General features: G+C 37.3%; 2 protein-coding genes across 2 annotated transcripts in view; one reads left to right on the plus strand and one right to left on the minus strand.

The window, feature by feature from the left end:
* LOC110839933 (retinal homeobox protein Rx1) overlaps positions 1-11,538 on the plus strand; it is a 101,537-nt gene extending 89,999 nt beyond the window's left edge. The window contains exon 3 of the mRNA XM_022084554.2: positions 6,113-11,538. Coding sequence (XP_021940246.2) covers positions 6,113-6,502 — 390 coding nt within the window. The 3' untranslated portion in view covers positions 6,503-11,538. The remainder of the gene's footprint in view (positions 1-6,112) is intronic.
* Positions 1-12,893, minus strand: part of LOC110827843 (uncharacterized) — a 536,626-nt gene that overhangs the window by 457,849 nt on the left and 65,884 nt on the right. The window lies entirely within an intron of this gene.

The raw sequence follows: 12,893 nt of genomic DNA on the forward strand, positions 1-12,893 counted from the left end.
TGGCAGATGATCCAGAAGTGGTTTGCCATTGCCTTCTTCTGTGTGTGAATGGAGTAATTGTTGGGATGCCACGGAGGAAAACTCCGTGTTGCCTAGACCACGGCCTTGCCCAACACAAGTTATAAATTCGGGCACCGCCGGGAATCGAACCCGAGACCCCAGGATTACAAGGCCAGCGTTCTAACCGCTATACCACCGTGATGTTTATACAAATACCATCACCACCATCATAATACTATCATAATCGTTATGGTAATTAATTTTATTAACCTATTACGAACTATTCTGACTGAAAAACTAGAAAAGAAGATAGAGGAAGTGATGAGAGATGACCAATTTGGATTCAGGAGAGGAAAAGGGACCAGAGATGCCATCGTAGTTATGAGAATGATTTCAGAGAGAGTTCTCGATGTCAAGGAAGAAGTGTGTGCCTGCTTCATCGACCGGAAGAAGGCTTTCGATCGAGTAAAATGGAAGAAATCAATGAGGATCCTACAGAGAATTGGAATTGATTGGAGAGAGAGAAGACTAATCGAGCTCTTTTTGGACAGACCAATGGACCTGTCGTCAGACAGAACACTAAATAAATAATATATAGTTGGGCAAGGCCGTGGTCTAGGCAACACGGAGTTTTCCTCCGTGGCATCCCAACAATTACTCCATTCACACACAGAAGAAGGCAATGGCAAACCACTTCTGGATCATCTGCCAAGAACGTATATGAACAGGTCCCAGTCCGAGAAAAGGATGGAAGGATCCTGTTCATATGGACCTGTCGTCAGACAGAACACTAAATAATAATAAGATGAGGTGGTCTAGCGGTTAGAACGCTGGCCTTGTAATCCTGGGGTCTCGGGTTCGATTGCCGGCGGTGCCCGAATTTATAAATTGTGTTGGGCAAGGCCGTGGTCTAGGCAACACGGAGTTTTCCTCCGTGGCATCCCAACAATTACTCCATTCACACACAGAAGAAGGCAATGGCAAACCACTTCTGGATCATCTGCCAAGAACGTATATGAACAGGTCCCAGTCCGAGAAAAGGATGGAAGGATCCTGTTCATATGGACCTGTCGTCAGACAGAACACCAAATAATAATAATAATAATAATTACGAACTGCGGGTTGCAGGTGTAGAAGAACGCAAGGGTCTGAAGATAAACACGAACTGTCTTAAGTTAGAAAAGACGAGTATGGCGATCGGCGCACAATGAGAGTAGCAAAGTGATGAGTGGTTGTCACATCTTGACAGCGAAGCCCGTATTCAAATCTCATTAGGAAGTTGGGTGTAGCGTGGGCTGAGGGGCTTGATCGAACCGCAGAACTTCGAATAAGGAAACGGAACGAGATGTTGCCGGGACCGGAAATGAGACGCTGTCACGACAAACAAGGAGGTTTCCAGCAGCGAACAAAATAACGCGATACGAACTCTGAAGAAGCGATGTCTCTCTCTGACGCTGATACATTCCTTCAAGGTAGATATACGCGGCGACGCTCATTAAAATCTCACTGATATTAAATGCAGGCGAAGCATATAGAGTGAAATCTCATTATAGACCACAGGTCTTCTGATAGACCTGCCATAGAATTGCGTGATGATAGGACGAATTTAAAATGAAAAAGAATGGAGTTTAAATAACTACGCCTATTCCATCGGACTGTTTCCTCGAATAATATGAGGACACGTAGAATAAAAATTAGGACATAAATTCGACCGGCCCTTCCAGAAGTGCTAAGGAACACTACGATGTTAATCGTTTGTAGCTGTACGTAATAATTTGACAAACTTATATAATTTTGTGATTTGCTATGTTGTCTAGGCGTTTCGGTGGAATTAAAATATATTGAATGCAAGTAACGCTATGGAGAACGTGTCCAGAATTAATTAAATCCTGAGTGTTCATAACAAAGTGTTATTGTTAAAATTAGATTCTGCCACATATAGGCTACTTGTATAACATTGGAAGTAGGCGTACAGCAAATATGGATAATTTATATTGTTTGTTAGACTAACGTAATCACTTACAGAAGACTCTTGATTATTCAGGTTGGTTGGGAAATATATTTTTTAGGATAATCAAAATCCTGGATAATTCGCTAAAAATGTAAGAAAAACACTCAAATGCAACAAATGCTTAAGTTTATTTACAGACATACACTAGCCCTACTTAATTTTTTTAAAGATTTACTAATGACATAAAGGATTTTATACAAAATTCAATCTTCTAAAGTTTCGTTTCTGGAAAGAAAAGTATAAATTTAAAGTTAAATATTTCCGCTGTCCGCTGTCTCAAGCTTCAGTGACCACGTGATTCAGCGTGAATAAACTACAGTTCATTATTAATTGTTAGTCTACGCAGAGATCTAATGGGCAGGGCAGAGGATTGTGTTACCATAATTTACTCCGTCAAAATGTATTATAAATACGTCGATATAACACTGCAGGACGTATTATTAACAAGAAGTAAGTTACATGCGGAATAAATCACGGAATTTCGAAATGAAATATTTTACGAACGTAAGCTGAGGTTTCCATGACACTCATTTCCGTGCGGAAATCAAAATAAAAATTTTCCCACATTTTTTTATTGCTAAATCGGTTTACTTAAAGACTTTTGTAAGTGGATACATTTCATAGGAGGATGACTAATTGAAGAAATTGGTTGTGACTTGATTAAAGGCAACTCTCAGAATTTATCTTAAATAACCAAGAAAAACCACAAAAGGCCTAATTCAAGATGAGATGACTCCGGACCTAAAACCGAATTTCGGGCCTCCCGAACACGAAACAGATACCTTAGTTCAGAGATAACATTAATATATCTTACTGCATTATGTGAATTTATTAACTAATTATGAGGAAATTGACGTATGGATAGTAATTTTAAAGGAAAACTTGTTTACAGATACTATAAATTTCAAATTAAACGAATAACGCGCAAGGCAAATAAATGCATGGAGAATTGTTAAACTTTTATAAGGGAGCGACGACTTGAAACTTAATTTGGAGACAAGTGTAGGATTATCGTCTTTTTAATTTCAGCTCTTTATATACTAACTGGCTTATTAATATACCTTGTATCAACCTTTTGAAGTCACACGCAAAACGTTTTTGCAAGTTTAATCTCGGAACAACTAGTTATTCTTATTTTATTTCTGATGGAACATTATAAAGACATAATATGCATGAAATGTTGTTTTTCCGAGCAATCATGTACAACTTTGCAAGAGCCGGTAATGACATGGTTATAAGAACATCTATCTTTTTTTCTTTTATCAAGGTACGCTAACTGAGTTTTGATATAAGAATGTCAGCCAAGTGCTTTATTAAATCTTCGTCAATTCTCATATGAAACTCATTTTCGGACAAGTTTACGTTTTTAAAAGGCTGCCAGAGGGCAGAGTTTACAGCGTGGAGATTAAAGAAAATGGAAAAGAAACTGAAATTTCCTGCTTTTTTTTTTTTTTAAAAGAGACGACGAAGAAGTGAGGGGAATTGTGGGGGAGGGTGGGAGGCGAGACTTCATCCTGGTAACTTGTTTAGAGAGCTCTTTTTGAAGGCGCTCTCTGTACAAAACTCTGTGTTCCCTCGTTCCACAAACTATTTATTGGTGTTGGCGTCTGCCTTTAGTAGAGCCAGGGCTGTACTTTTTTTTTTCAATGCAGGCGTCATCTTTCCATGGGGAAAAGTTTCTTTATTAGATTTTCTCAATTTGAGACAGCTTCAGCAAGCCATTACCCACGCGAAGAATTGTGCTAAATTGTCAATTAATGTATCAGTTCAAAACCAATTTGGCAGAGTTTGAAGCACTTGGGGGAGGGGTTGGAGGGTTAGGGGAGAGGCGAGAGAGTGCGTTTGTTGCTGCCAGAGGGTGCGCGAGTCGCAAACAAGATCGACCTCCGTGTGTTTGACGCCGGCAGTCACGAAAATTAGATACATTCACCGGGAAATAGTTCTTTTGTGTGGGTTGGACAGACGCACAAACGCAGTGCAAGCTGCTTCAAGGGGTTTTGGCAACTGCGATTATATAATCAGAGGATTATTGACTTAAAATGTTGTAGGTGACTGCACTGAATTCTGCGTCAATCATTTGGCACGAAAGTTAGAATGTTGCGCCATGATCTACACAAGCCTGATGACATGACTGCAGACGTAGATACATGAAAAATAAACTTGAATAATATACATAACCTCTTACAGACCAGTGATACCAAATGTAACACCTGTTTTAATAATTACTAACTCTGTATTTTGTTCACAGAGTGCAAGTTTAGTATTATTTTAAGAATAAACATCGATTATTTTCCTAAACATTAATCAACTGATCAATATAATGATAAATTTCTGTATTTTCTTTGAATGAAATGAATTTTTAAATATTATTTAGACGAAATTTCGGCTTCAAAAAGGATAATTCAGTGAGCTCTTTTGAGAGTGTGGGCTCACTCAGCTACGTACATGAAATTATGGCAATACAGAGCTTTGGCCGGTATTTGGCTCTGCTAATAATACCAGTAGTTGCTGTAAGGTTAAGTGATTCAGTTGTTATACGACTCTACAAATGATATTATAACGCATGAATACGTAATTTGCTTTTCACGTGTACTAATATTTTCATGTAGACCGAGAAGTTCATTCGTCTGAATTATTTTGAAGGGAATTTTAGTTAAAATCCTAAGTAAAAATTTATTTTATAAATTTTGTAGGACTTCTTTAAAACTTTATACACGATACAGATGTAAGTTTCATTCACTGTAATTATTCTTACGTGCCCTTCTGCATGTGGGCATAATTTCACTTTCAGGTATGCATTTGGAGCCCTTCAGAAATTTTTTAAAAATTTGATATGCTGAACTTCTGAAAAACATTAAAAAATACTCTACGATGAGTCATTTTATAGACTTATATTTTAATGTTCGGCTGTTAAACGAGCAGTTTAATTCATCTAAGGCCCGTATTATTTATCGGCCCGAATACTACGCTCTTAATAGTATCTCCTGATGTATTCAGATGAAAGGAATACTTATTGAATGAGGTAATGGCCGCTTACCACAACTGCCTATTATCTAGGGTATTAAGAATCTAAAAGGATAGTTAATTGATTCAGTCGCCGTGAATGTGTTTTCAAATTTAATTCACTTTATAAAGAAATGTTATACTTTTGTACTTTTACTGTGGTTAGCAAAGATAAGTTAACAATAAACTTTCTTAAATATATTATCTGAAGCTTTCACGGCGACTAAGTCCAATGAATTCTTCTCGGGCTACCAGCCGTGTAAGTACCCTGAGGATGAGGACGAAGATGGTTCTCGAAACTTTGGTGTTTTCTCCGTCAAACCACCTTACACACGCCTGGCAGTAGCCCGAGAAGAATTAATAAAATTTTATTACTGGTAAAAACAATAAAGGTTGATTTTTATAACTTATTTTATCAAAGTTACTATATAATGTGTCTTATGAACAAGGTTTGTACCTGACGTGTGGGCAGATACAATTTAAGATGATGAAATTATAATAACTTACAATTGTTTGTTCAGAATAATTCGATTTTTATGGTGTAATTTAGGGCAGGGGTGTACCAAACCCTTGCGTCTAGGGTTTTTGAGGCGTTTTCTTCATACAGAGAATCATAACGAATTCCAAAGGACTCAAGTGTACGTAAGTAGATTAATCCGCATCGTAACATTCAAGATGTAATAATCCTCTAAATCTGAAAAATATTTAGATAAACATTATTATTGTCAATATCGTCATTTTAAGTCTATTAATGCAATGTTTAAAATGTTAAAGTTTCCTCTGTGATCGCTTACTTGAAAATCGGTTATTCGTAAATCCACCATTTTTTATATTGAACGAAATATCTCCTGGACAGGAAACCTTCATTTGTCGTCGTTAATTGATAATTCATTTTCCCAGAGTGTGTGTTTTCTTGGATGTTAAACTGTGCTAACTAGTTAAAACTTACAGACGTTTCAGAGGGAGATCACCCTGACGATGGAAGCTGTAAAAAACTCCGAAACTAAGGTCAATTTCTAACAGACTGTTGTTGTTGTTGTCAACATGTGAACGCTGGAAGTGACTTGTTTAACAGATGGTTGACCTTGTTGTGCGCAGGTATGGTTCCAGAATCGACGTGCCAAATGGCGACGTCAGGAGAAGATGGAGGCAGCGCGTCTAGGGCTGAACGACTATCACTCCGTAGGGTCCCTGGGCCGCGCCGCAGGGTCCAGCTTGGCACTGCCCGTAGATCCGTGGCTCGCTCCGCCACTCATCAGCGCATTACCCGGCTTCCTATCGCACCCTCAGACGGGCTATCCCAGCTACCTCACGCCACCCATCGTGCCCACGACCGACTCAACGCCTAGCGTCGCCCCTAACACCACCAAGCTGCCGCCCGTCAGTTCGCCGTCGTCACATGACCCTCGAAGTCACTCCATTGCCGCTCTGAGGCTCAAGGCGAAGGAACACGTCGAATCCATAGCCAAGGGACTGCAGATGGTGTAATATGCGCGCGAACTTCCAAGGAAACTGCGAGGTCCCAACGCGCCCTAAGACCATTACAGTCTATCGGAAGAGCCTGAAATGTTCATCAGTTAAATATCCAGTTCTGCCAGAGATATCAAAACGTGGTCGCGTTTGAAATTAAAGTGTAATGTATATAGGAAGAATACAGTTTAATAATGTTTTGATTAACTCTGTGACTGATTATTAACTATCTAATGACACTCTTTCAAATGTAGTGCTTATACAACGTCCAATGACAACTGAAAGTTTTTCAGTGTGAAAAGATTAGGAACGAAGCGATGCTGACATGCTTTCAAGTACTATGAATTTTTTACCCCTTCACAAGTAAAAATGCTACGCCCCGACACACAGATTCACGACCACAGAGAATCTCCGTAACCTACTAGATGAGGAATTTGTTTAAAATGGGTTTGTGAATCTTTCTAAAGCAAGAACATACACTGAAGATGTTCCAGAACAATGTGCTCAGGGCAGTATCTGGAAATATGTAAGGGGAAGTATCAAAATATAAGGAGAATGGAGAAAGCTCATAACGAGGAGCTTTAAAATTAGTACTCTTAAACTAATATAATGATAATTAAATCGAGAAGACGTGGAAGGGGGGTGCAGTGCCCCGAGGGAGGTGAGAAGTTTATACAGAATAACAATCGCGAAATCTGAAGAGAAGAGATCACTTTGGAGACCTAGACACAGATTTTAGGAGAATATAAAGATTATTGAAGGAACAGGACGGAAGGAAGTGGACTGAATTCAAATATGGCTCCGCTAAAGATTTTCTGGTGGGCTCCTTTTAATACTGTAGTAAATAGTGTGAAATATTTGTAAAAGCTAAGTGACTCCATAAACTAAAGAACTCGGACCATGGAATTAGATTATGTATGGAAAATTATAGAATGCAGCAAATTTATACCGATATGTTGGCTTCTTTTATAAATTAATTAATACCATGAACATCAAGTGTTCATGGTATATTCAATTAGGTCACGGAAGCTGTGGTTCAACTTCTGTCTTAAATTATTTGTCCCATACAACGAAAGCAGTTGTCACAACGCCCTTAAATAACCTTCAACGTATGTTATTTCAGCCCCTAAACCTGAATATCTTAAGCAGAGTATTGTGATTTTAATTAAGTGAAATTTAAAAGAAGTAAACCACTTCCCTTCATATGAATCAGGGTAGAAATACAAATTTTCCCTACAGTTTTGTGCGTCTGTAAGAATGAAAAATCATACCAGGCATTTTAGTTTAAAATTCAATGAACTCAGACTTTGTCCAAGACGTCACGGATCTGAACTTCGAGAAGGCTTCGAGTCGACAAAGAATTTACAAAGTTCCGAAGGTAATTCAATAACGTTAACCACCAATAACTGATCGGCTTCTTCTCGTTTATTCCATGGTCATCGTAAATGAACTACCCGATGCAGTACGCAGGCGATTAGTTGTGGGCTCCTCACCGCCAAGACCCAGGTTCGCACCCAAGACAGACCACGTGGAATTTGAAGTTGGCAAAGAGGCAGTCTTGAGTCCCACACGATTTCCACTGTCAGTGTCAATCCACCGTGGCTCTATATCCACTCATGTGTCATCGGATGTGGTGCAGGACTGAAAAGTGGTCCGTTAGTGGTACATTTCTACAAAACCTGCTATTAGGATGATTTTATCTGCAGAAATAGACGTTGTGGGCAGGAAAATCTGTCTCCCTGTTTCCCTGTACTGTTTTAAAAACTTGTGCACTGTCTGAAGTGATCAACATACCGATGTATTGGTCCGTGTCTTGGTGTGGACGTGTTTGCAGACAGAAACTATTGAAGCAGCGAAATTCTACCTAAGTCCTCCTTTACACAAAGACACAGAATTCGAGAAACACGAGTGTATACATACATGTCTTTGTTAAAAAATTGAAAAAAGAAAGTATTCGAAATGGTGTCTTCAAAACATCGGCACTTTACTCCTCATTATCTTGTCTAATAGGCCGTAAGAAGTTTCATTTTTCAACTAAATTTCGCCAGAACTGGAGCTTGATATTCCAATACTGTCTCTGTTTCACGAATTCATTGCAGTGCGATCATATTTGGCTTTGTCCAGTGTAAGATGTTTCGTACCTTGGATCTACCCCTCTCGTCATGTGATTGACTGTAATTATACTGACATATTTTGGGTTTTTTTTTTTGTAATTCAGTAATACAACAGTAAAACAAGTGTATGATTCAAAGCGATCGAACACAGACCGTGCCAACAGAAAATTTAATTAGGCTGTAACCCTGGAACGTTTTTATACCGCGTACGGCATCTGTCTACTGTCTGGATTAGTGCATTGTAAGATAAACGACAGGACTCCAGGAGGAAATTGGACAATGCTTTAGACTGCAAACACATAATACGTATTGATATTATATCAGTGATTCTTTTAAATCAGTGATATTTAAGTGAATGCCGCGTAAGTCATAGCACATTTACCTTATTTAAGATGGGTTTCCCTCATAGAATAATTCAAGAGATACTCCTAAAAGTTTAATACTCGGGCAGTTAAGTAACAAGGGTCTTTAATTAATTAAACTGCTCGTTTAAAGCCTATCATTAAAATGAAAGTATCTTAAATGACTGATTGTGGAGGACTTTTTAATGTCCTTCGGAAGTTTAGCATATTAAGATTTTAAACATCTGCCGAAGGTCTGCAAATAAAGAAAAATAAGGCTATCCCGCTACACGCCATGTAGACGCTTGTGGGGAGAGCGATATAGCTCCTACTCGTTCTTGACCTCGGCACTAGATGGAGGTGAGTGGCGAGCATCAAATTAAACTTACATCTGTAGTCTGTATCAAGTTCTACAGCAGTCTAGTTAAAGTTAAGAATTAAATTTTTATTTAATACCTTAATTAAAATTCACCTCAAAATTATTTCAAGTGAATGAACTTACTGGCCTACGTGTAAAGTTTTGTCAAAATCCGTCCAAAGCCTCAGAATAAAAAACTAACAATAATTTTGACTTTAATATGATTCAAACTGAATCAAAATCTAAATCGTTCGACACAAGTCTTGTGTAGGTGTATCATACCAAGTTTGATAGAAATTGGCCGTTGCGTACAAAAAAATATGGACGGATATGACAAAACTAATTTGCGAAATTCGATTATTATTTAGAAGAGCATCTGAATCAGAAATCACCTGAAGGCATAAATAGATCTTTCTAGTAGGTTGTTTATCTCGCATTGGACAGTTCCCATCGCAACTGCATTATTATTAATCAAGCGTAATCACAAACAAAATCACGAGATTATTTAGTAAACGAACAGTAAATTGATACAATTATTTAATTTAATAAAACAGGACTTTTCCTTTGATGATTCCTTCTTTTAAGAGGACCATTAACCCTTCACTGACTTACTTCGGTTATATATGTTTTAGCTTGTCTCTGTGAACAAAGGAAACAAATTTATTGTGTCAACGAAGGCTTTGTGCAACAAAAAACATATTTTGTCTACACACGTAATTTGTCCTCACTTACAGGTAAAAGACACAGAAAATTGTTCCACAAATGATTTTCTTAGAATTTCAATAGTGATGTCAGAACTGTAGGACAGATTCACTTGCAGGGAAGAGACATCTACATGACTTGCTTACGGAAGCTTAAGACTGCAGTCGTGCACTGACAAACCGAAAAGCGAGCCAACATCTAGTCAAAATTTGGGACTTATATTCACCTGGCTCGGTGAAACCTTGCATGCTACATGGTTAGTTGCAATTTCGCATAAAAATGAACCAACTCTATCGAACAGAGTCCTTCTTGATAAGCTAACAGTACGAATGGAACCCGAAGGCTCGTTACCGTCTTCACAAAAGCCCGCTACCAGTGGACACTGAAATTCCTTCAAGTTACAAAAATCATAACACGAGCAACTGAGCTATTATACATAAAGAGTCCTCAACTATCTACTTTTCAAAAATCCTTTATCGTTATGTACAAATGTATTCGGAACTACATTTGAGTTATTTGGCTAATCACCGAGGTTTTCCCAGAATAAAAATGTGTTTACATTGGAAACACACCCCAACACAAAATACGTATTATCGCAAATTAATTTACAATATTAATTTTGATAAGTTTAGTAATGTTTTTATTATTTAAAATTTTAAACAACGTTTTAATAACACGGAAAAGGCACTTATATAAATATCGCATACAAAATTACATTTAATATATTATTTTTGATAAATAATTATATTCCTTAAGGTCACTAATGTAAATAGACTGAGTAGCTCAGAGGTTGGTGGAGGTTCACTGGAGGGGACAGACGGCAAAGGGTTTCTACGATAATAGCCAACAGTTTTTGAATATTTTTCTTTTATCAGCTTATTCTGCTTATTCAAGACAATGAATTCGAACCGGAAATATGCAATACATGAGCGTAAATACAAAAAAAAAAATCTTAAAAATATCTCTAAGAAAAATCTAAGAAGCAAACCTGAATAATTGATACATTTTTGGTGCTCGGTACAAAGGGATTAAGTCGACAAAAATTATTTTTGACTTAGACCCTTCTCACGAAGCACGAAACACACAAGACAATGGAAAGTGTTGAACAAAATTCTGTCTTAATACGCCTATAATAATTTTAAACTCACGAGACAAAACCTTGCTCGGATTATAGGCAGACAAGAGAATTTAAAAATGCGCACTGCACTCATGTGTTTACCGGAATACATGGTTATTCATATCGGTGTATGTAAAGACATATCACAGAGTATGATATATATATATTTTTTGTACATTTTGTGTTATATGTTATCGGGTGTTGCGGGCTTCAAACTCAGCCCATGTTTACGTAATAATTCAAAAGATTAGACTTGATATGGTGTTGAGAGTTGGAAGAACAGTTACAATTAGTAAATACACAGATTTGTATATTCATTGACTGTCACGCGTTTAAAGGTTGTAAATGTTATAATTAAAAAGAGATCTCCTACAGATTTGTAAATTAATTTGTAAATTGCAATAAACTTCGCGTCAAAGTAATTTATGTATTTGTTATTGTTCACCTGTCATGGCTTCCTATTCAGTCCTAAGTAAGTAGTTTACAAAATCATACACAATAATACTTGATAAACAAGAAAAAATTAAATGTGTTACTGAGGTCCCAATATTAAAGTGGAATTTATGTACACAAATTACTACCGTCCCTATAGAAAAAGACTGGACTACTAGTGTTCATGGCATGCGTCCTTGTCACTGACGATGCAGTTTAATTTTGGTCTGCACGAGTCCAAAATAATCCTTAGTCCTCTACAGCAGTGGTATTCAACCTGGAGTACGCTTACTCCCGGGGGTACGCGAAGACATCTTAGGGAGTACGTGAAATTTAAAAAAAATATATTATTTTGTGATAAACACTGAATAATCAGTAATGCAATTTATTTAATTTATTTTAGATGTATATTATATACTATGTATAACTTGAATTATACACCAACAACTTTGGGGGGTACAAAGTTGAAGAGAAATTATATCTGGGGGTACGCGAAGACATCTTATGGGGTACGTGAAATTTAAAAAAAAATATATATTATTTTATGATAAACACTGAATAATCAGTAATGCAATTTATTTAATTTATTTTAGATGTATATTATATACTATGTATAACTTGAATTATACACCAACAACTTTGGGGGTACAAAGTTGAAGAGAAATTATATCTGGGGGTACGCGAACAAAAAAGGTTGAATACCACTGGTCCACAGGACACTCGAACCAAAAATGTATCGTCTGCCTCAGAACCTGAGATTATTTAAAAAAAAATAAAAATAACGAGTGGCTATACGCAGTTTACTGTCAACATTATGAAAGCTTCAGCAAGAATATATTTGATATCTGCACTTCCAGATTTCCATATGGGATAAATAAGCATCAGTCGATAGAGAGCCGTGTTGCAGAGATAGACTCCAATCTCCGAAACGTCGTGGTTTTTGTTGATTTTATATAGTTTCGGACAATGGATAATGTCCAGAAGACAATTTGCTTCAACAACGCACCATCGTCACAAACTTTCAGACTTGTGTTATTTGGACATGGTCCATCGTCCTGGTTACTTCACCTGGTCCATTGATGGACCAACCAGAGTTGTCTTCACCTGAAGACGTAAACAAACCCAGTCACCGAAACGTTTTTTTTAACAAATAACCAAGACGATGGACAATGGTCAATACAACATTCGAGTTTGTTTTCCCTGCCAGCACATGAGAAGTCTTATGAGGTGAGTACAAATCCAGAAAATCATTCTTTTTCCTAATACAGCCTCACTTGATGTGGGGCGTTTACGAAAGTCACTTGCCTTATACAATTTATATATAAAGTTAATTTAATTTTTCAAT

Source organism: Zootermopsis nevadensis, unplaced genomic scaffold (assembly GCF_977971745.1).
Source record: "Zootermopsis nevadensis isolate Lab colony 2312 unplaced genomic scaffold, Znev_1.0 Znev_ptg000024l, whole genome shotgun sequence".
Classification (NCBI taxonomy): domain Eukaryota; kingdom Metazoa; phylum Arthropoda; class Insecta; order Blattodea; family Termopsidae; genus Zootermopsis; species Zootermopsis nevadensis.